This window comes from Ictidomys tridecemlineatus, assembly GCF_052094955.1.
Source record: "Ictidomys tridecemlineatus isolate mIctTri1 chromosome 3 unlocalized genomic scaffold, mIctTri1.hap1 SUPER_3_unloc_1, whole genome shotgun sequence".
In the NCBI taxonomy this organism is placed as follows: domain Eukaryota; kingdom Metazoa; phylum Chordata; class Mammalia; order Rodentia; family Sciuridae; genus Ictidomys; species Ictidomys tridecemlineatus.
Window position 1 is genome coordinate 288,743 of NW_027520953.1, and position 25,043 is coordinate 313,785.

General features: G+C 39.0%; 2 protein-coding genes and 2 pseudogenes across 13 annotated transcripts in view; 1 reads left to right on the plus strand and 3 right to left on the minus strand.

Moving 5' to 3' along the window:
- LOC144372236 (palmitoyltransferase ZDHHC19-like) overlaps positions 1–25,043 on the minus strand; it is an 86,752-nt gene that overhangs the window by 52,159 nt on the left and 9,550 nt on the right. For 9 of the 12 annotated variants that reach the window (XR_013432292.1, XR_013432294.1, XM_078035604.1 and 6 more), the window contains exon 2: positions 22,331–22,452. Coding sequence is in view for 8 of the 12 variants with exons in the window: in XM_078035604.1 (XP_077891730.1) it covers positions 22,331–22,452 (122 nt within the window). In the remaining 4 variants the exon portion in view is untranslated. Of the gene's footprint in view, positions 1–6,662; positions 6,701–8,464; positions 8,601–22,330; positions 22,453–25,043 lie in introns of those variants that run through there. The other 3 variants (XM_078035610.1, XM_078035607.1, XM_078035608.1) reach the window with 2 other exon arrangements.
- LOC144372243 (M-phase phosphoprotein 6 pseudogene) lies at positions 6,888–7,606 on the plus strand (annotated as a pseudogene).
- LOC144372248 (zinc finger protein Rlf-like) lies at positions 11,705–17,836 on the minus strand. Its single transcript, XM_078035622.1, is given in 8 exon segments — positions 11,705–11,973; positions 11,975–14,859; positions 14,862–16,338; positions 16,341–17,029; positions 17,032–17,074; positions 17,164–17,571; positions 17,574–17,650; positions 17,653–17,836. Coding segments are annotated over 8 exon segments (5,784 nt in total). The 5' UTR covers positions 17,822–17,836; the 3' UTR covers positions 11,705–11,937.
- On the minus strand, positions 19,402–22,221 carry LOC144372241 (poly(rC)-binding protein 2-like; annotated as a pseudogene).

Consider the following 25,043-nt stretch of genomic DNA (forward strand, 5'->3'; position numbering starts at 1 on the left):
TAGTGAGAGGGATCTTTAAAGTGCTGAAAGAGACTTCTGGTTTCAGCTCCAACATGTGAAGAGCTTGGAAGTTGTGACTTCCAGCCTTATAACAGGAACAAATGGAAAACCAGCAACTTTTACATCCCCACCAGGGAACTGAGTAGGCAGGGCACACTGCCACCACGAATCCTGGAGAAAGAGGTGAATCCAGGGTCATGGGACAGCTCTGTTCCCCTGAAGCAGAAGCAACAGGAGCCATCAACTGGTAGGAACACCTATTGGTAATTCTGATAAATTGCTGGTAAATCAGTGTGGGAGTGAGAAACTCCTGGGACAGAGCCCTGGAGAGCCCCGGCCCTCAGGCATCCTCCAGGAACCTTACTAGCTTTTCTTGCTGAAGAGCCAATGAAGATACCCTCATGGCTCAGGCAGGGGTTGGAGAAAGGTAACCATTGTGAAAAGAGCAACCATTCTCCAGAACAGAAACCTACTCTGCAAGGACAAGGATTCAGCAGAGCCTTGTCCCTCGAGGGGGAAGGCGTTTCTCCTACTCCAGGCTCTTGTCTCATGCAAGGTGCTAGGGGTGGTGGAAAAGTAGAAAACAGCAGTGAAAGTCACACCCCAGCAATGCAGGCTCACTCAACACCATGATCTAATCACAGACCACAGAATCCTTCCTTCCTCTCTACTGTGCCACTAAACCAAAAAGCCTCCACACAACTCTAGAGAATTACAGCTGAAAGAGTTGAAGACACAAATTCCTTCTGGGCAAGAAATGAACATAAAGACATTATAGGAATCTGAAAGTTTCTGGCCTCTTTGGCAACAGAAAACACTAAAGATTTTGTGCTAATCTGACCAAACTTCTAGTCAGATGAGCACCAAATGTCACCAAATAAATGGCCTATTTACCTCAGTACCTATTATTCAGTACACTATGTCTAGCTTTCAATCAAACATAATTATAAGGCATACATACTAAAAGAGAAGAAGAAACAAAGTCTAAGGACATAAAGCAAGCATTAGAATGAGACCTCAGATGATGAGGCTGTGGGAATTCAGATAGGGAACTTGAAACAAGTGTGATAGAGATGCTAAGGGTTATAGAGGTTATAGCTGAACAAGAATATTAAAGATAGATGATGTAAGCTGATGATGGAAATGATAAATAAGAAAAAAAAAGAAAGACTGGAAATCAGAACCACTAAGATAAATGCTTAACACATTTGATGGGCTCACCAGTACCCTGCACATGACTGAGGAGAATATTAGTGCAGAGAGGTCAGAAGAAACTTCTCGGGCAAAATTGCAAAGAGAAAAGAAAAACTGAAACAGAAATTTTAAGAACAACAGGGCAATTACAAAAGATAAACATACGCAATTGGAATAGGAGGAGGAGAAGCAAAATAGAACAGAGTTGAGGAAAGACTTCGAGTAATAGTGACGGAAAACTTTTCTAAAGTAATAGATACAGGGAGTTCGGAGAACATCAAACAAGGCAAATACCCAAAATCTACACCTAGAATCTTTCAAATTGCTGAAAATCAAAGCCAAAGAGATGGTGTTCAAAGAAATATATAATCTTATTCCTAGAGGAGCAAAGATAAGAATCTTAGTGGACTTCTCCTAAAATGTGCTAGAGAGAGAGTTGAGTAAAATTTTGAAATGTTGAAAGAAAAATCTACCAGCCTATAATCCTCTATCCAGTGTATCTTGGTTTGATATGGTGTGTCCTCCAAAAGCTCATGTGGGAGACAATTTGCAGGAATGTCAAAGGTGGAACAGTTGGATTGTGAGAGTTGTAGACCAATCAGTAGATGAATCCACTGATATGAATTAACCCAGTGATATGTGAACATAGGTGGGTCAACTAGGGGCATGCCTTTGGGGTTTATATTTTGTACCTGGTGAAATGAAGAGAGCTCTCTCTCTCTCTCTCTCTCTCTCTCTCTCTCTCTCTCTTTTTCCTGGCTGTCATGTTCTGAGCTGCTTTCCTCTGCCACCTTCTGCCCTCATGTTCTGACTCAGCTTGAGCCCAGCACTATGGAGTCAGATGATCATGGACTGAACCTCTGAAAATGTGAGCAAAAATAAATTTTTCCTCCTCTAAATTGTTCCTTGTTGGGTATTTTAGTCACAAGTGATGCAAAAGCTGACTAAAACAGTGAAATGATTCTTCAAAAGTGAAGCAGAAATAGAGTTTCTTGAATAAACAAAAACAAAGGGAATTTGTCACCAGCAACCTGCTCTGAGCAAATGTTCAAACAAGTTCTTCAAGGAGAAGAAAAATGATGTAGGTCAGAAACCTGGATAAATATATATATATATATATATATATATATATATATGTATATATATGAAAAGGAGAGCACTGGAGAAGAAATGAAAGTGAAATGCCATCTTTTCTTTGTCTTATTCCTGATATAAAAGATAACCATGTGTTTGGAGTGGTAACAGTAACATATATTGGGTGATTATAGCAAAGAAAAAAGTGAAATTAATGAGACTATCATAGGGTACCTGCCCTACACATGAAAGGGTAGAGTATTATTTGAGGATGTTCTTATATTCTTATGATGTACATTGCAAACTCTAGGGCAACCACTAAACATCTGATAAAGGAGGATAGTTGATATTCTAAGAGAGGCAATAAAACGAAATCATATAAAATGCTCATATAACCAGAGAAATGGGAAAATGCATAAAGAACAAAGGCAAAATAGAGAAAGCAGTTATAAATACAACAAATACTACTCCAACTCTACCAATAATCACTTTCAATGTGACTAGTCTAAATATGCCAATTAAAAGAAAAAGTGTCAAACTGAATAAAGAAACAAGACTCCACCATATATTGTCTGTAAAAAAGCCACTTTTGATTATGAACACCCAGATACAATTAGAGATGCACTATGCCAACTATCAATGGGAATCTGCAATAGTTATATTAATTTTACATAAAGTTCATTTCAGAAGATAGAAAATTATCAGCAATATAGAGGGACAAACTCCAAGAAGACATAGCAATTCTAAATATGTAAGCATTTAACAGAAATCTAAATATGTGACACCAAAACTGATATAACTCAAGGAGAAACTGACAAAATTCACTACTATATAATTGGAAACTTCCAAACACTTCTGTCAGAGCTTGATAGATGAAGCAGGCAGAAATTCAATAAGGATATAGTTGACCAGAATGGCGCTGTCAATCAACCTGATCTTATTGGAATTCTAAAATACTCTATCCCAAAAGAAGAGAGTACACATTCTATTCAAGTTTACATAAAATTCAGAAAGGCACACCATGTCCTGTGTGTCATAAAATAGTCATCAATAAATTTAAGGTATTAGAAATCAAATAAAATATATTCTTATATCACAATGAAATTAAGCTGAAAATCTCCAATAGAAAGAGAACTGAAAAATCCCCAAATATTTGGGAATTCAATAATACATTTGTAAATAACATATGAGTAAAAATAGTCTCGAGGGTAATTTTTGAATGTTTTGAAATGAACAAAAGAAATTACAATTTATCAAAATTACACAATTTATCCAATGAACTGTGTAAGCATTTAGTGCACTTAGGGGAATTTATAGCACTGAACACAGATGAGAGAAGAAGGAGCTAAACAGTAATCTAGCTTTTAGAAGCCAAAGCAAAAGAGCAATTTAAGCCTAAAGCAAGCAAAAAGAAAAAAAAAAGAAAAATCAATAAAATTAAAAACAATAGAAAAGTTACTACAAACCACTCTATGCCCTCAAATTTGATAATTCAGCTAAAATGATGGGTTCCTTGACAAACTAAACTACTCATACTCACACAGAGAGAAATAGACAATGTGCATAGGTTTGTTTCTATTAAGGAAAATAAATTAAAAGCTAATAACCTTCTAAAAGAGAAAACATCGGGTTTCGTTGGCTTTGCTGGTGAATTCTATGAAAAATTTGAAAAAAGAAATGACCTCAGTGGTGTACTATTTCTCCATCATCTCTTCCAGAATATACTGGTTCATCAATTTGAATAAGTGTGCCATACTAACAAAAGGTGTAATAATAAGGCCAGCTGGGTGTAGAGCATAGGAGAACTATGTCTTTATATCTATGCAATTTTTCTTTAAATAAAAAAACTGTTCTATAAAAAAGTTTATTTTTTTAAACAAGAGCTGAAAGGAAAAATTGTCAAACCAGAATTCTATATCAAGCCAAAAAAACCAAACGACTACATAAACATGAATACATATAATGTGTGTATATATGTATATACTTTATATGTGTATATACTTTATTTATTGAAATACATATATAAAGTATTAAGAGAAAATGGAGACAATTTCTGATAAAGGAATGCTGGGAGAACCCATCACTAGCAGACCTGTACTCCAAGAAACACTAAATGAAGGTCTCTGGATTAAAGGAAAGTGGTACCAGTAGATGATCAGATCCTCAGAAAGATATGAGTGCCAGAAATGGTAACTATGTAAAATATGCAGGAGCATAGTTTCAAACTATCACTTTTTCTCTTAATTCATTTAAAAATATCCTACAGTTTAAAGAAAAATGACAGCATCGTATGGTGGGATTTATCAGGTATGGAAATGGAATTCTTGTCAGAACTGTAGCATATAATAGGAGGTTAAAATTAGTATGGACTTGGCAAGTGTGGTGGCATGTGTCTGCAATCCCAGAGACTCAGGCTGAGGCAGGAGTATCAAAGCCAGCTTCAGCAACTTAGCAAGGCCCTAAAAAATGTACTGAGACCCTGTCTCTAAAAATTAAAAAAAGGGAGGGGGCTGGGGATGTGGCTCAGTGATTAAGTGTCCCTGAGTACCCCCTTAGGGCCAAAAAAAATGATGGTCTTAGAAGTTTTTTACATTTTAAATAAAAACATAAACTCTTAAGTTGATGGTTAAAATTTAAGATTACAGAAAAGGAAGAACAGAAGAGCAAAGGTCAGATGGTAGAAACAGGAAACAAAGAGCAAAATATGAGGTCTAAGTCCAAATATATCAGTAATACATTGGACAGAATGAATTAAACACCCAGTTAAAAGGCAGAGATTATCAGAATGGGTCAAAAAAATCAAGACAATCATTTCTACAAGAGATGTGCTTAAAATCTAAAGATATAGATAGATTGAAAGTTAAAAAGTCAGGAAAATAATAATGCAAAAATGGAGAATGAAAAGTTGGAACTGCTGTATTAATATCAGATAAAATAAACTGCAAAAGTATTACCATAAATAGAAATCCTGAAGAAAGATATGACAATAATTAATACTCCTGCACTTAGTAACAGAGCTTCAAAATATATAAAGCAAAAATCAACAGAATGAAAGGGAGAAACAGTTACCAACCATTGTGGGAGATTTTGATACCTGTCTCTTAGTAAATACATTAAATGGGCAAATAGAAGGTTGGAGGAACAGTATCAACTACCTCAGCCTAACTGACTTTATAGAATACAACACCCAACAACTACAGAACTCCTGTTCCCTTTAAGGGCACTTCATACTTTCATTGAAACAGATCACATTCTGGGCCATAAAACAATACTCTTACCAACAAATGGGATGGATTCAAACTCAGAATCTTCTTCTCAGCAAAGGGAATGATCAGTAATGTGAAGAGAGAGCTCACAGAGTGGCAGAACATCTTTATTACATGCACATCAGATAGAGCACTAACTTCCAGGATATATAAAGATCTCAAAAATCTTAACACCCCAAAACCAAGTAACCCAATCAATAAATGGACTAAGGAACTGAGCAGACAATTCTCAGAAGATGTAAGTTCATGAACAAATATGTGAAAAAAATGTTCAACATCTCTAGCAATTCAAGAAATACAAATCAAAACTACTCTCAGATTCCATCTCACTTCAGTCAGAATGGCAATTATCAAGAAGACAAGCAAAAATAAAAGTTGGTGAGGATGTGGGGGAAAAGACACACTCATAGATTGCTGGTAGAACTGCAAATTGATGTAACCAGCATGGAAAGCAGTATGGAGGTTCCTAAGAAAACTTGGAATGAAACCATCATTTGACTCAGTTATCCCACTTCTCAGTCTATTTTCAATGGACTTAAAATCAGCATACTACAGTGATGCAGCCACATCAATGCTCTAAAGTAGCTCAACTCACAAGAGTTTTACTATGGAACCAACCTAGGGGTCCTTCAACAGAGGAACAGATAAAGAAAATGTGGTCAATATGCACAATGGAATATTACTCAGTTTTAAAGAAGAACGAAGTGATGGTATCTGCCAGTAAATGAGTGGAAGTGGAGAATATCACAGTAAGCAAAATAGGCCAATTCCAAAAACCATAGTTTAAATGTTTTCTCTGATATTTTGACACTGATTCACAATAAGGAGCGTGGCTATGGAAGAATAAAGTTACTCTGTATTAGGCAGAGGAGAGGTAAAGGAGGGGAGCCAGGTATGGGGTAGGAAGAAGAGTAGACATTATTACCCCAGGTGCATGTGTGACCACATGACTGATGTGACTCTACATCACGTACAACCAGAAACATGAGAAGCTATATTCCATTTGTGTATGATGTGTCAAAGTGCCTTCAACTGCCATGTATAACTAATTAGAACAAATAAAAGAAAAAGAAAAAAAGAATGGTGGCAGCCAGGGGTGGAGGAGGAGGAATGGGAATTCTTACTTACATGGTGGCAGAGCTTCTGTTTGAAGTGACAAAACTGTTCTGGAAACAGAAGGTTGTACAATATTGTGAGTTTAATTAATGCCTCTGAGTTGTCCACTTAACATGGCTAAAAGGGCAAATTTTATGGTACAAGCCTTTTACAACAATAAACACTTTATTATAATAGAGTTTTAAAATTTTTCTTTTCAGAAAATTAAAGAATAGGATGCCAGCAGCTGCAGCCAGCATGGCGGCTGAGCGCAAGACCAACTTCATGAAAGAACCTGATGCGCATGAAGTTCATGCAAAGGGGACTGGACTTGGAAACCAAGAAACAACTAGAGGAAGAAGAAAAGAAGATCATCAGTGAAGAGCACGGGAACTTGGATTTGCCAGAGCTTAAAGAGAAAGAGAGTGTCATAACAGAGGAGCAGAGCTTCTTTAGTGTGAAGATCTGTGTGGAGGAATGTCATTCAGAGGATTTAATCCTGAAGTTGAGAAATTGATGCTTCAGAGGAATGTTACGAATAAAGCCGAAGATGAAGATGAAGATGAGATAGTAGAGCTTGATGTGTCAGGTGAGGAAATGGCTAGAAGATATGAGACCTTGGGGGGGACAACTGGAAAAAAGTTTGCCAAGAAAAGAGACCATGCCAATTATGAAGAAGATGAAATTGGAGACATAGAACCAGTTAAAGCAAAGAAGATGTTCTTAAAGCCCCAAGATTAAAAATGATGCCTTAAAATATGTCTCGGGGTGGCCATGAGAACAGCAGACTTCGCAGCCCATCCCAGTGGCATCTTTTAGCTATTAACAGTTGATATTTATTTGCAAAGAGATGTGTAATTTTAGAAACAGACTGTGTTTGGAACAGGTATGTAATGGATGTTATACATCCTTTTCCAAATCAGGTTCGTCAAAAGCAGAAGTTGAGCCTACATCTTACAGATGTACATAGGCACTGCGTTCTTTTTATTTGGCTCTCCAGTCACTGACCTTGAATGGACTCCTATAGATTAATGCCAGTGTTTAAATTGCCTTTAAGATTATGCTTTACTTTAAAATATTAGTCATATAATCATGTCCAACTGATTCATACACTAATTTTGGAGTCAAATGTCATAGGAATTTATTATATGTACATTCATCAAGAGCAAACATGCCTCTCCAACCTGAAGTATTTGCATGCTACCAGGTCTTTCACTTTATGGTATTGTTTTTTGTTTAAGGCATTTAATTTTTTTAAAATGATATGTTAATAAACATCTGTTTCCAAACACAAAAAAAAGAATAGGATGGCATTTCAGTAGTTTTTCTGGAGAACCCCCTTGGCCACCAAGGTGTGTGGTGTTAAACTTGTGAGTGGTTTCACCATATTCAGGAATGAGTGCTTCCAAAGAAAGGAAACAAAAAGTGCATAATTTAGAAGCAAAACATGTTCTTTCAACTAAGGCCTGAAGACTACTTATGAATACAATTGACTTAAACAACCCAAATTTTAAAACCTGCCCAAACCTCTCATAGTCACAACCATAACTTTCAAAAGCTGTTTTGAAAACAGTTGTTTTTAATTGTTCTAAATTCTAAAAATTGACAGTTAAACAGCCCATTAATACACTCACACCAGCATCGAATGGACCTGATATTTGATAATATACCACAACAAACTATCATGAAATTAAACTTTTACTCCTGGCAGATGAAACCCTAAAATGTAGCAGCTGCTTATTGGTAGTGATCAATGAACAGTGAAATGAAAACTTTCTGTTGGTTATTCAAAAAGAGTCAATATTTCCCCCAAATTGCATCATTTCCAAATTTACCTCTAGTAATTCCCCGGCTGAACCTCTCCTCCACATCCACTTCAAGATATTTACTCAAGAAGTCCAGGAATGACGGGGAAATTTTTTCTGGGTTCGAAAGTCCTGGCGCTCCATTGGTGGCAATGAGGTGTAAGACCTAAAAATAGAACAACGTCTGTGACACACTTTTTATGGGGGTGTGTGGAATATTGAGGATTGAACCCAGGGTGGCTTTACCAGTGAGCTACATCCCTAACCCTTCTTTTTAATTTTTGAGATAGGGTCTCACCAAATTCTTGAGGCTGGCCTTAAACTTGTGTTCCTCCCTCTTTAGCCTCTGGGATCACAGGTGTGCAACCATTGGGTATAGCATTTATGACATTTTTAAGGTAACTCAACAAGTGATAATGTAACTTATCAAGTTTATGGAACTATTGTGTGTGTGTATGTGTGTGTGTATGTGTGGTGTTAGAGCCAAACCCAAGGCCTTGTGCATGCCGGCAAAGCACTCTACCACTGAACAACATCTCTAACTACTCTGAATTCTGCAAAGACAATCACTATAAATATTACAGTGAGTAAAATGAGGTTATCATTATCTCTTTCTGCTTGAATTTTGTATCCTCCCTCTTCCCTTCCTTTATTGTTTCCCCTCCTCCTCCTACTCCTTCTTCGACTTCCCTCCTTTCCTCCCTCACTCCTTTCTTTGCCCCCCCTTTCTTTGTAGGGGGTGGTGCAGGAATTGAACTCAGGAATATGCTAGGCAAATAAGTGCTCTACCACTGAGCTATACACCAGCCCTCTTTTCATTTATTTGGAGACAGGGTATCTCTAGGTTGCCCAGGCAGGCTCCAACTTGAAATCCCCCTGCCTGAGCCTCTCCAGAAGCTGAGATTACAGGCATGTGCCCCCAGGTCTGGAAGCTTCATCTTTTCTAGGTTGAAGTATAAATACAATACATTTGCTTAAAGAAAACAAAATCAACCTGGGGTGCATAAAAGAATAAAGAAAAATGATGACAATCCTTCTACCTATTAAACCTTCACAAGCTTTTTAAAAGTCACATTTCAAAACAATCTGGATCTACTGAAACTCTTTTCCTTCAAAAGCTATATGCCAGCTACATCATTCCTAAGAATTGACCATAAAATGATTCTAATGGCTAACTTCAATCGTGCCTTAATATGGGTGTTTTCATAATTTAACCAATCCCCTTTAGAAAATCTTTGTATTCTTTAATTTTTGATTATTACCTTTAAATTTCTAGAAGTGAAATTATTTCTAATTAATGGATTTTTTAGTATAAATTTTAGGTTTAAAAGTGAGCAGACAATAGGGACCCTCACTGAGTCACCTGTGACACAAAAAGAACACTTAAGGGATCTTGCTGACCTTCTTCAAAACTGAAAAGACAACTAGATAGCCTTGCAAATGCTTTTTCCAAATGCATACTGGGTCTTAAAATGTGGATCCTGAAATGTTCCCATGTTGGCCCCTCATTTTCTTATTGATATCTTGCATTACAGTGCAGTATACTTACTACAATGATACCTATTGTGGATACATATCTATATATTAATACACTTTTGTTGTTTTTTAGCGGTGCTGGGGCTTGAACCATGGGGACTCATGCATGCCAGGCAAGCATGCTACCACAAATGAACAAATACGAATGTACTTCTATTAATCCAAAGCTGACACTTGACATTACAGTTCACTCTTTGTATTGGGTTATATAATTCTATGGGATTTGAAAAATGAATATTGTCCTGTGTATCTACCATTATAACATCATACTGAATAAATTCACTGCCCTAAAAATCTACTACTCATCCTCTTCACACCCCTGAATCCCTGCAATCAATGATTTTTTAAAACTCCTCATACTTGAGATGTCCTAAACATTCATGTTAGACACTGCCCTAGCATGGATGAACACTTCTAGCCCACACGCTACACTTGCAATTGGAGAGCATCTAGCCCCTTTAGATGGAAGGGCACCACTAAGTACTATGCTGTTAAAGATCTTTCAGAGAATAATATGCCCACGCCATAGGCATGTAGTCAATTATCCATGTTATTTCCCTATCATAAATAAATAGATAAAATTCTTCCATGCCTTTTGGTGTTATGATACCTCAGTTTTTATCCATGAATACTATTCTATTGTATGGATGTAGCACATACATTGGATTTCTTTTGTTTATTTTGTGGTGCTGGGGATGGAACCAGGGCCTCAGCAGGCTAGGCAGGTGCTCTACCACTGAGCTCCACACAGTCCTCACATTCACTTTTTGAAACACATCTTGTTCCAGATTTGGCAAAATATGAATAAAGATGCTATAAACATTTTTCACAGGTTTTTGTGAGGACAGGTTTCAATGCATGGGATAAATACCTGGAAACACATTGCTAGGTTATGTGTTAAGGTCATGTTTCATTTTTTGGGAAACTGAAAAAACCCTCTTCTGGAATGGAGCCTCCCACTAGCAAAACAGGAGTGTTCCTGTTGCTCCATCTCTCATTTTTCACGTTTTTATTCTTTCTTTCCTTAGTGATTAGGTAAGACTCCATCTTCTTATTGAATGTTTGCATCTTTCAATGATCACATTCGACCATCACATGGAACACCATGTCACACAGGACAAGAATTTTAGGGTTGTTGTTCTTGGCCCGGATGCTCTTATTGTCATTTTCTGTATGCATATCTCCTGCCTCCACTGTTATTTTTATTTAACTGGTTTTATCTTTTAAAGATACTTTTATAACAGACAGACATTTATTTATTCAGGTAGGTAGAGGTACTTTTGACTTTACTGTATTTGAGGAAGCTGTTATTTAGCTTTTGGGAGATAGATTTCTGGGTTGGTTTTTTTCTATTAGAACTTCATTACACATCATGAAAACCCTTGAAAATGTCTCACAGCTCACTGATGCTATTGCATTTAAAAACTATTTTCATTTCTATCATTATGTTTCACTGTGGTAGTTTCCACTACAGTAATCTATCATTTTTTTTATGGGTGAAAAAATTGTAATTTAGTGAAACTCAACTCAAAAAATATAAGATGCTGTAGTGTACAAGATATTACACAAAGCACCCTTGGGTGCACGTTCAAGTCAAGTAAGAACTCCATATCCCTTTCCCTAGCCCTCCCACCCTGGTACCTTAAGTATTTGTTTCATATACAATCATGCACACTTAATTTGAAAAAGGAAGCCCCAGTATATTTTAATGTATTAATTAGCACCAAACAAGAGTACAGTTCCATTTTTTTTAATAAACAAACAAACAAAAAACCCAATCAATAAACCAACTGGAGAGCTAATGGACTCAGTCAATACTGCTGACATAGATATTATACATTCATGTAAATACACAGCCTATTCTACCCTAAACAACGCTGTGGCTGGTTCTCAGCCTTTGTTCATGTTGGCAATTGTCCCCATGTTGCAGTGATGGAGCCAGTCTGTTTCTGAAACAAAATTGTCATTTAGGAACTTCCTACACAAAGCTCATCTGTCTTTTTTTGTTGGAAACAAGTCGAAAATTGGTGTGGAAAACTTCGATCTTTCAATGATTACCACTGGCCGAAGATAATGAAGCTGTTTTAAGGCAAGCTCTCCACAGTCTGTTAATGCTTTGTCCAATACAACCCTCAGGTTTTCCAAAGAAGGAACTGTTGTTGTTTCAGCTACTATTAATGGTGGGATTGCAGTCAAGTTCTCATGAACTGTAGAGTCACTGGAAGAATGAGGTATGTCAACTTCAGGGTCGTTGTTATTAACTATATTATTTGTCGTAACATCCCGTTAAGACATTACTGGGTGGTGAAGAATTATTAATGTTAAGTGCTCTGAAGACTCCCAATCATCAAAATCATCCTCTTTCTCTTCACTTTCCTGAATACATTTCAGAAATGAAGATTCAAATCCCATAGGTTTGTAAGCCTTCAAATCAAATGACCTGGGCTGTGAATGTTTCCTAAAACTCTCTTTTGGGACATGGGTTGAATTTTTTACAGTGTTTTCTTGCCCTGAACTGTGATGCCCAGTTTCTTCATCTTTGATCCTTGCTAAAGGCAGCTGGAAACTTGGGAAATAAGTCCCACTTTCAGTCCCACTGGGATTAGATATGGAATTTTCTATTTTACAGGGAGGAGACTGAACTATATGACATTGTTCCAGAGAAGTGGTTTCTGAACTATGGTTACATTTCAAAGTTCCTCTGTAGAGCAGAGTGTCTGTATCAAATGCTGGGTTGCTTTCTGCACACCCTTTCTGACCACTATCCCTTTCAGATGGTTGAGAAGAATCAGTGTTCTGGAGGGGTGCCTTACTGTCACCCAGGGAATGGCTGTGCTTCATGTGCTCTGATTCACAGCTTATATTTTCTTCTTTCTTTATACAGAGGTCTGCTTCAGAAGGAGGCGCCTCCTTTATTTTGGTACCGTACTTAACACAAACAACAAGGTTTTCCATCTGTTGCTCTAAATAGGCACTGCTCATCTGATGAGTACGTTTGTAATGCCTCACTATGCTGCTCTCCAATTTTACCACAGATAAACATCCCTGAACCATGCAGGGGTACTGTGTGTGCTCAGACTGTTCTACACACATATGGAGGGCTTCAGCTCTTGTTTTAAAACTAATTGGAGCTTTCTTTTCTTTGATTAAACCACATTTGTTAGATTTAGCATTAAATGACCTCCTGGTAGTCTGATATTCGTGCCCCTGTGTGTGAGCTGTTTGACATACCTTTTCACTTCTTAGTAGCTTTTCATTTGCTACTTCTTGGCTTCTGAATAGATCATCATAATAGTCCTTATGTCTGTAATATACATGTTGTGAGTAATTACTGCAATGGGTGAAAATCTGGCCACAGCCATTAAGATCACAATGAATTTCATAATCTGAATGTATTTCTCCTTCAATATTATGCTGTTCCATCAAGTGGTGTTTCAATTTGCTGAATGTATAAAACACAGCAGGGCATTGAGGCTGGTTACAGGAAAACCTTGCTACAGGTTCAGTTTCAGAAAGTACTTTAGACTCTTCAATATGGTCTAGGTTATGAGAGTCACTACAGTGCTTAGCAAGAGCTTTGGAACATAGGCAACGTTTGTTACATTCCTTATATTTGCAAGCAAATATCTTTTTACATTTTACAAGTTCCCTTTTGGTTCTTGCTTTGTCTTTTTCTAAACATAATTGTTCTTTGTTGTACTGATGTACAGTTCTGTAATGGCGAATTAAGCCTTTTAGATTAGTGAATGAAGAATTGCAAGTTTTATGGATACAATGGAATGGTTTATGGTATTTATTCAAAATATAGCACAGGTTTCCTTTAGCAACAGTTCGCCTGCTACCTCTCCCCTCTCTTCCTTCTCCTTCTTCTCTATGGCTGCCTATTGGTGATGAGATATCAGATGTTTTACTTTCTGTTTCTTCACAAGATGACTCCAAATCTGTTTCTGAACTGCATTCATCCTTTTTAGAATGACAACATGGCTTCTCAGAGTTGCTGCTGGGATCACCTCCAAGTTCTGTAGAACAATCACCTTTCAACCTATCTACTGAGCATGGGCCTTCATGATCGTATTTTTCATTGTCTAAAAGTTTGTGAGTTGCTCTGTCACTGCCAATTTGATGTTTATTTTTATAATGAATCCTAAGGTGTGTTTTTCTTGAAAATGACCTTTGGCAAATATGTCATTAGAATGGGGAATACGGATGTTGAAACATTGTTAACTGAAGGACTTTTTCTTTTGAATAATTATGCTTTCTAAGATAATGCATTAACAAAGCTTCTCTGGTCACAAATTCATATTTGCATCCTTGAAGCTCACAGAAAAAAGGCTTAGCCGCCAACTGTGCAAGGTACTGACTTGGCACATTTTCATCTTGATTCTGAAAATTAAAGTCTGAGATAGTAGATGAAACCGATTGAAGAGACTTAGCACCACTGGATGGGTAACCCTGCAATGACCCTGAGAAAGATCCATGTGCTATTGAGTTTTTCAAGCTTAAATGTTTCAAACGTAACAGAAGTTCCAACATAGTATCTTCTGTACATGGCCTTTTAGAAGTACAAATGGAAGCTTCTGAGGAATAACCTTGAGGCTCTCGCTTACATTTAATATGAATATTGTGATCTAGACCATCTGGGGAGTCACTGTTTGTATCTGAACTAGGTTTAGGATCTACATCAAACTTTGTCTGATTATGTTCATTACCCAAACAGGGAAAGAGATCTGTCTTTATCTTTTTGGGTTTGAAATGGTATGGACGTACCTTCCGCAGGTCGTTCTGCATCCCTCTTGCATTTTTGTATGTGGAACTGCAGCCATCAAAACCACAGGTAAACTTAGTCCCATCAAAACAAACTGTCATACTGGAACATTTTTCTTTCAAATTGAAGGCACAAATACCTTCTCATGAGATAATAATATGTCCTGCATGGTTTCAGAGTGATCCAGTGTGTCAATTAACTCTTCATTTAATGAAGCTGAAGAACTATGACTTAAATGATCACTAGAATTACTGTCACTGTTTTCTTTCAGATTTTCTGCAGTTTCTGTATCTATCTGAGAACTAGCTCTTCCTGAACAGAAAAGAAGATCTTCAGGTAAATGTGATCTATCAGTTTGGTCGAGTAGATGGTGCTGAGCAACACAATCTTGTTTTTCACCTGCTACAGACTCCTCAAGTTTCACTGATTTCTTTATGCCTCCATTTGAACGTTCAACATTATGCATTGAGAGGTGATTCTGGTATTCAATTTTGGAATAATAGAACTTTTTGCAGCCAAGAACGTTGCAAGTGTAAGATGCATCCCTAAAATGTTGTGCTTCATGATGGTAAAGCTGTCCTAAGTCACTGAAAACAATATTACAGCCATTTAATTCACATTTATAACGAAGATCATCATGTTTTTGTTTATGATTAAGTAGTTCATTCACGGATCCAAACCTAGCATAACAGTCTATAGACACACACATATAAGGTTAGGGACCACAATGCACTTGTTCATGTTCTCGCAGGTGAAAAGCAGACATGAAATGCCGTCGACAATAACTACACTTCTCTCTTCTATTTTTCATATCCAAGTAGTGCTTGGCATTTTCATCATTATTTTGGTGTTCAGCTTTAAGATGCACACTTAAGTATTTAAATTGTTTAAACACACGGGAACAGTCTGTCCCGGGACATGGGTACAAGTCTCTGTCTTGCAGGTGGCAATCTTCTAATTTGCTGAATGTGACATATTCATGAGATTCTCCTTTGGCTTGTTCATTCAATGACTGATTTTGCTCCAGGGTTGCAGAGGGGCTCTTGGGACAAATACTCTTTTGAGAGCCTTTTAAAAGTAATTTCTTTCTAGAGCATTCCCTTCTGCTTGGTGGCATTTTAACATGTTCCATTACATGAGGAATAAATATTTCTTTTCTCTTGAACTTTCTAATACAAACTGGACAGGTGTAAATTCCATCTTCTATATGCATTTTAGAATGATGAAGAATCCTGGCCTCTATACATTCCCGCTTATATAACAAACAGAAAAACTTATACTGAAGCCACGTCTGGTATCTTTCAGAAGAGCCAATGGGTTTTTTGTCTCTTTTCTCCTTATGCTGATCTGTCAAATCTCTTCTTCTAAATTGTTTATCTTCTTTACCTTCATCATAGTCACTGAGAAATGACTCTAAAACATCTGTGTCATTAATTGACATTTCATAGCCACTTAAATCATCACCAGAATCTGAGGCTTCTTGTCCTAGGAGTTGGTGGCAGTGTCGTTTTAAAGTTTTCCAGTCCCAAAATTCAGGATCAAAAGGCCAGAGGGCTTTTAAAGCTAATAACAACTCACATCGAAGAGAATTTGGAACGCCGGAGATACATTTTCTTCATCAAATTTTTGATCTGTTTGCAAATATAGTTCTTCCAACATATTAAATCCATCCAAACTGGGTTCAAGTAAGAATTCTGTAAGCTGACAGGCTCGTCTAACTTCTAAATCCTCTGGTAAAAGACAGGAAATTGTTTTACAAACTGATGCCTTCATCTCCTCATCCTCACTTGACCTGAGTTGAAGAGCTCTGACATATAATAAAATTGACACCCCAAGACCAGCATCTTGTGCTTCAGTCTGTATAACTCTAATCAAGCAAAACAAATGCTGCTGCGTTTTAGCTATGACACCAAATTGGTGATAGCACTCCAAAAAAGTATCTTCTTTTAATTAAGAAGGGTTAATTCTTCTTTGCAGTTTACTCCAGAAGAGAGTCAGCTCCCATGAACAAGACACACTTGCAGTTTGGAGCTGCTGGGTAAGATAAGTCGTACAAAGAACAAATGCTGTGTTGTCTTGACCCTCAGATTCCAGATTACATATGATGTCTAGTACTTCCTTGCAGTTGACCTTTGCAATCTCCTTAATAGCATCTTCATTAGGGAGCATGGAACATAAACATGTGATATAAGCTTGCTGAAAAGATGACACATGTGAAATCTCTTTAGATTCTGCACATAGTTTTGATAAAGCAGTAGCCTGGGGAATGCAGTTAGATTTCAACAAATGTTTCTCATTTCTAGAAAGGAAGGTCCTTCTTGTGCAATCAATTTATTGACAAGGATTCCAAAGCCAGTGGTGCTCTTTCCTCTAAACCAGGCATTTCTCAAAGTGTGTTCCACTGACCAAAAGACCTGAGAGGTAGTCCTTCTTCTGTTTCTACTGGCTGTTGAGACAGAATTTTAAGAAGAATTAGGTTTTTCCACACCCCTTCTTGGGTAACATGAACCAATATTTGTAGGTTATTATTTCCAAATTCCAACAATGTATTATGTGACTCCTGTAGAGACTGAAGGAATGGTACCCAGACTTCACAAGGCAGTTCACTTTCAGACACTGAAAGCAGTAATTCAAAACAACTCCTACCAAAAACAAAAACAAAAAAAAGTACTAACCTGCCGAGCACTAAGAGGACATCTTCACATTCAGTAGTCAAAAATGGACGTGCACTGGCAAAACTTTGGATGGCAAGTCGATACACCTCCAGAAGATACACACTATGTTCTGATGCGTTCTTGTTGCTTGCATATTGCAATAAAGTCTGGCAGAAGCTCCGGGGCAGTAGTTCAAAGATGAGACCTCAGACACCTCCTGCTCCCTCAGCTCTGTCTCCAGCTGCCACAAACATGGTCGTGGGCTGGGGCTCCCGGCGCCTGAGATGCAGGGCGATGACCCCGAGCCATGGATTCTGTTTCGGCTCCTTCTCCGGCTCCCGCTACTGCTGGAGCCTCAGCCTCGGCCCTGACGGCCTCTTCCCCCCGCCAGTAATCTCTCATTAATCCAGTCTCAAATATTATAGTTTCCATAGAGTGTTAGCTTTGTGTCACCAAAATACCTGACAAGAAAACCTTAGAGGAGCAGGTATCTTGGCTCATAGTTTCAGAGGTTTAGTCCATGATGCGCTGACTCCACTGCCTGGGGCTCAGGGTGAAGCAGACCATCCTGGCAGAAGGGCATGGGGGAGGAGAGCTGTGCTCAAAGTGACCGGGAAGCATCGAAGCAGAGGAGGGGAAAAGGGGTTCAGGGCCCAAAACCCTTTGAGGGCAGCCTCCAGTGTCCCATCTGCTGCAGCCACCCTCCTACAGTGACCACCTCGCCCATTCAAACGAGGGGAGAGTGATTAGGTTATGATGGTCACAATCCTATCATTTCACTTACAAATATCCCTGCATTAACACAGGAGCTTTTCAGGGACACTTCACACCCAAACCACAACACATAACTAAGCTTAATTTGGGTCTTTTAAAAATAGGCCTTCCATATGCCTAACTTTTTAAAGCCTGAAACATAATTATAAAAATTATTTTCATGACCTTGTGTGCTAATTCTTTTATCTGTGTCAGGTATGGGTTGATTTCACCTGAATATTTTCTCCTCATTATGAACTACATTAATTATTCTACCCCTTTGTCTTTCTGTTAAAGCTTTGACTGGAGGTCTGGGGGCCTGTTGGCTCCTGGCCACTTCTGGATTCCTATAAATATTCTCTGGCTTTTTTTCCCCACACAGATCAAGGCTTCTTTTATTTGAATGACTGGTCTATGTAAGTAAGAAGGCCACACAGGAGGTAGAGCTTCATTTCTGGGCCACTTCATCTTTGGACAGTCTTGATGATCTCCTCCTCCTTTCTTGGCCTGGAGATGCTCTTCACAAAGGTGGTTGCCTTCCCTGGTTGCAGACCCATGGGCCTCAGCTGGGTCAGTCAGGATTCTCACAGGCCTTATCTGCCTTCAGCTTGTAGACACGTTCCATGAGAATCTGCTTTGTTTGAGGCCATGTTCCTTCATCTCCAGGTACAGGCTCTGGTACAAGTAGACATCTCTAGATTCGTGGTATCTTGTGAGAACCTGTTGCACAACACTCACCCTTCTCCTCTGGGTTACCTATTCTAACCTATGCTCATGTGACTGCTCTACCTGCAGGCCAAGGTGTTTTCCCAGATTGAGCCCAGGGAACGGACAGTAGCAAGCTCATGGATGACCAGCCCATCTTTGATCACCTTCTGGATCTACTGATAGTTGGCGCCATTTGGGATTTAGCTGGTTTCACTATTCAGATCCACAGTAGAGGATGCTGAAGACAAGCCCCTTCTGAGGCATGAGTAGAACTATGGTTGTGGTTGTGGCCCTAAAAATATTCTTGAGCTTTGTTCTGGGATACAGTTTTAAGCTATTGGGTCTTATTTGTAAGATTTGTTAGGTGGAACTGAAACAGTGTTTAAGGGTAGTTATTTCCCATCATTGAGACAAGACTCTTTTCAGTCTTCTACACAATATCTTGTGAGTGATAAGGTTTTCCACGGTGGCTGGTAGAAACAGGCACTACTCCCAAGTCTACACATGTGGCAGGTGCTGTTCCTTCCAATCTTGTTCTTCTGATCTGGGGGTCTCACCATGTTGCCCAGACTTGAGCTCGAGTGACAGCACAGATCTGTTTGACACACTCAATGATGGATTGCAGAATGCCAGCAATAGTGATGGCCCACTCAGTTGAATTGGGGAACATATCCCCCGCCTCCTGGATTTGAACCCCTGGACTCTCTCATATTTCCTTAATCTTGCAGCCACCATTACCAATAAGAGAGCCACACTAGCAGGGACCACTAGCCTCAGAGTGACCAGGTCTACTGGCAACTGTGCTATTGGTCATAGAGCTGCTAATGTCCTCTTCCAGTCTGTCAAATGATCATCGCAAAGGCTTTGAAGATGGCATTAGTGGCTCCAACCAAAGTGATAATTCTCCTGGGGACAATTCCCTTCTAAGAGATTGATGCATGTATCACTCTCCTTGAGCATCTTCTCAACTGACTCTCCTTTCTTTCTGATGATACTGCAAACTTCCTTTCCATACATAAGTAGGCAAATAGTGAAAGTGACATTTAATCTACTTTCAATCACACCGGTGTCCATATCGAGAAGTGTTATGGGGAGCTGGACTTCGAGTGGTCAAGTCTTTGGTCACTGGTGGGGGTGAAAGCCAAAAAATGGTGGGCGGCGGGTAGGAGGAAGAGGAGGAAAGGGGAAATGGGGGGATGCGGTGGCAGAGGGCACAGGCTGCATATGCTCCGGCTGCTGCTTCTGCTGGTCTGGGAGGACCTTCTCATTTTCTAATTATTTGCTTGACAATAATTTATTTGTCCTCCAAGAAATACACATATGCCACAATGTGCATAAAGACCCAGAGACTACATCAGTTTCAGAAATAAGTAAAATTTGAAAACATAGTTATCTCACTCTATGCTCAGAAAAATAGTTATTAAGTTTTTGGTTTTGTCTTTTTGAGACAGGGTCTTGCTATGTTGCCCAGGAGGACCTTGAATTCCTGGACCCAAAGCAATCTTCCTGCCTCAGCTCCTGAATAGCTGGTACTACAGGTATGTACCATCACATCTGGCAATACTTGTGGTGAGCCGTTTCTGCCGCTTATGCAGACTATGGTCGCCATTACAAGATGGCGCTGGCTCCGCTGTGGTTTGTGACAAACAACTCCTTATTTGGGAGAGTTGGCGCATGGCTTTTCAGCACCCTATGAGAAAGTTCCACGTGGCAGCTTCGCTTTGGGCCTTGAGATGCTTTATTAAGGCTGGGAGGGGCACCCGAGGAGTAGTAGAAGAAATATCAAGGGCCTGAATAAACCGCTGAAAGAAGATTCCCAAGTTGCGTCTTCCTTGCGGGCAAGGGGTCGCGAAAAATAGTTGCTTGCTTTTATTATTTATATATTAAGTTTATCACTAAATGTATTTAATTATGCATTAATAAAAAGGAAACAAAATATGAAATACAAAAGTGTACAAATGGCTTCTGTGGAAAAATATGGAACTACTAAAGCAAAACTCATCTTAAAGAGTTGACCTAAGCATTAGCTATAACAAACAACCATTCCAATCCAGGAAGTCAGGTAGGGTGGCACAGGCCTATAATTCCAGTGAATTTAGGAGATTGAAGCAGAGGGATCACAGGTCAATGCCAGCCTGAGAAACTTAGTGAGACCTGCCTCAAAACAATTAAAAAAGGCCTGGGATATACAGCTCAGAGGTAGAGTGCTTGCCCAGCTTAAAGAAGGCCATAGGTCATCCCCAGCACACACACACACACACACAAAAAAAAAAAAAACACACACACACACACCAGAAAAAAACAACAAAAAAAACCCCACAAAACACAAGATAAAACAACAAAAAATTAATACAAACAGATTTCTAACCCTAGCTGAAGAAATATTTGGGTTAATCTCAAGTTTCAAACTAGCTACCAACAAAACCTACATCTTACACTGGGCACAATGGTGCATGTCTGTAATCCCAGGGATTCTGGAAGCTAAGGCAGGAGGACTGCAAGTTCCAGGCCAGTCTCAAAAACATAGTAAGGCCCTAAGCAACTTAGTGAGACCCTGTCTCAAAAATAAAACTAAGCCAGGCGCGGGGCACATCTGTAATTCCAGCAGCTTGGGAGGCTGAGACAGAGGATCGCAAGTTGAAAGCCAGCCTCAGCAAAAAGTAGGGCACTAAGCAACCCAGTGAGACCCTGTCTGTAAATAAAATACAAAATCGGGCTGGGGATGTGGCTCAGTGAATGGTCAAGTACCTCTGAGTTCAATCCCTGGCACCCCCTCCCCCAAAGAAAGCTGGGGATATAACTCAATGGGAAATCATTCCTGGGTTCAATATCTTGCTAATAAATAAAGCCTATAACCAGCACACCTACAAGGCAGGTAGAAAATCTGCATAACAAAAAAATTTTAAAAAGGAGCCAAGTGTGGTGTATATCTGTGATCCCAGCAACTTGGGAGGCTTAGACAGGAGGATTGCAAGTCTAAGACCAGCCTTGGCAACTTAGTGAGACCCTAATAAGAGCTTAGCAAGACCCTATCTCAAAAAATAAAAATTTTTTAAAAAGGAGTAGGGGGTTGGGAATATGGCTCAGTGGTTAAGTGCCCCTGGGTTCAATCCCCAGTACCTCTCCCAATAATGGTCATTTAAAGCAGGATCTACTCAGTGCAAAATGCCAAAACATAGGTAGGACTTCAGTGGACCCCCCAAACTACCCCATTTATCCAATCATGGAATGATTATTCAATAATACCTATACTATCTGTACATCTCCTATACCATCAGGGCCTTAGGTTCAATCCTCAGCATAAAAAAAACAAAAACAAAAACAAATCTTCCTATGAACAGGAACACACACAAAAACTTCAAAGGGAATTAAAAACCAGTGACTTTATCCTTATTCAATCTTATTCCACCAAACTTTAAACTAAAGCTACCAGAAAAAAAAGCTTTCTATCTAAACTTAAGTCTAATTCTCATCACCAACCTTGTTTCAATGAGGTAAGCAGTATATGTTTCTTGCATGTTCATGGCATTTCTTCCAGTTCGCTTTTCAGCCTCTGAAACACTGATTTCTATCTTCTTTAATCCAAAATTATTTTCTGTCATCTAGACAAAATGGAACAACAAAAAAACTTTAAGATGTTATTGAAAAGCCCACAGTTAATTTAATAAAACTCATCATTGGGGGCTGGGGATACAGCTCAGTTGGTCGAGTGCTCGCCTGGCATGTGCAAGGCCCTGGGTTCAATCCCCAGCACCACAAAACAAACAAACAAACAAAACAAAAAATCATTGGTATCTATTTCTAGATAATTTGTTATATTCCTTAAGTTGTTAGGGATTGCTAAATGACAGCATCAAATGACAAGTACTTTTTATGAACATATTACATTAACTTTTTCAGAGGTATCTAAACGGGTACCATACATTTATTAAAATTCAGACATTTCCTTTAAGTGGCCAAAAATAAGTCTATAAACAAAAGTGTAAGAAAACATCTTAGGAGCTGGGGAGGTGGCTCAAGCGGTAGGTAGCGCGCTCACCTGGCATGCGTGCGGCCCGGGTTTGATCCTCAGCACCACATACAAACAAAGATGTTGTGTCCGCCGAAAACTAAAAAATAAATATTAAAAAATTCTCTCTCTCTCTCTTTTAAAAAAAAAAAAGAAAAAAGAAAACATCTTAAAGACACATATACCGAAAGCACCAGGAATCTATCTTCCCATCTAGAAAACATATACACTGGAAGACTGTGATATAAATATTTGGGAACTCTGGAGTCTGAAGATAGCTTACAATTTCCAGAGGAAGGCTTGGATAACAAAGTATAGTTAATTAAGATCAATTTCAGGTCTGTGCACATTGGTAGTGACCCATTCCACACTCTAGCCCTGTGGAAGACAGCTGTGCAGTGTTACCTAGAGTGGCTTGCATACAGCTTACAGGAGTCAAGGTGGGCAAAAACACATTATGTCCTCTACTGTTGGTTGCCTCTTCTAATTAGACAGGCACAAAAAGGTGGTGGCCACTATTATTGAACATTCTCATACTGTTACAGCCTCCCTCTGGCTTAAGTGACTTTTGTGGGGGACCCTTTATTTCTCCCCTCCATTTTTCTCTCTCTTAAAAGCTAAGTATTTGCTAAGAGCCACTGCCAAGTAATATGATGCCTGGCATTTTTGGTTGAAAGATGAGGCCAGCAAGCCACTGAGATGATATGATTATGTTAAGATCTGCATTCATATGGATATTGGACTCCTGCTGTCCACCTCAGCCTGCTAGGGGACTCCTGGAGAGTTCCCATTGGATGGGGAAGTGCGGTAGGAGGGAATTCCGGAGGAGGAACTTCCTGTTGAACACAGAGCTACATCCCCAGGAGAAGGCTGCGTGGGTCCGTAGGCAATCTTCCCGGGAGCGTACGGGACATTGGCAGCAGTTTCAAAAATAAAGTTTGTTCCTGCTTGAGTGGCTCGTGATTTTGTGCCCAGCCAGACTGAGGCAAATATTAAAACACCTGGAGATTCAAAAATAACTGGATATGTGTGGAAAATTAGAAAGTAACCACAAACATGCAGGGAAAAGATCAGGCTCTGAAAAAAAACCTATCAAGACTTTAAATTTACATATCAGACTGATCTTTGGCACACAGCCTATAAGGAAAAAAAAAACTCAAAATAATAACAAGTAACAGCAAATTCTGTGGTAGGAGAATATGATTTCCAGAGATACCACATTTTTAGATTCAAAGGTCCTGTTTCAACAACACAGAAAAAAAAAAATCACAAGGCATACAAAGAATCAGTAAAGTAAAGCTGGGAATGTAGCTCAGTTGTAGAATGTTTGCCTAGGATGCAAAAGGCACTGGGTTCAATTCCTAGTACCACCAAAAAAAAAAAAAAAAAAAAAAATTTGCAGTGGCACACGCCTGTAATCCCAGTGGCTTGGGAGGCTGAGGTAGGAGGATCACAAGTTCAAAGCCAGCCTCAGCAAAAGCAAGGTGCTAAGCAACTCAATGAGACCCTGAATCTCTAAATAATATATGAAATAGGGCTGGGATGTGGCTCAGTGGTCGAGTGCCCCTAAATTCAATCCCCAGTATACACCCCCCTCCCCAAAAAAACACAATCCAAAGCATAAAAATTATAAAGTCACTAGGGATGTGACTCAATAACAGTACTGTCTTGCCAGAATTTGAATACCATCGCTGCTACACATTAGCTGTGTAACTCTGGACAAATTATCAAACCTCTCTGCCTCAGTTTCCTCATCTGTAAAATGGAAACAACAGCACCTAAAATGAACTGAATGTTATGTCCCTCAAAACTCCTATGCTGAAATCCTAACCCCCAAAATAATGGTATTAAGAAGTAAGGTCTTTGGAATTTTATTATGGCAGTACAAAGACAGTACCTAACTCAACAGTCACTGAGAACATTTAATGAGTCTATGTATGAAAAGAGTTTTGAAAGTTGCCTGGCATGTAGCTCCATATTACCAATTAGCCAACATTTGCTTAAGTTTTTCTAACTTTCTTTTTTTTTTGGTACAGGGGCACTTGAACACAGAGCTACATCCCCAGTCCTTTTTCCTTTTGAGACAGGTTCTCACTAGGTTACTGAGGGTCTTGCTAAATTGCCAAGGTAGGTCTCAAACTTGCGATCCTCCTGCCATAGCCTCCCAAGGCCCTGGGATTACAG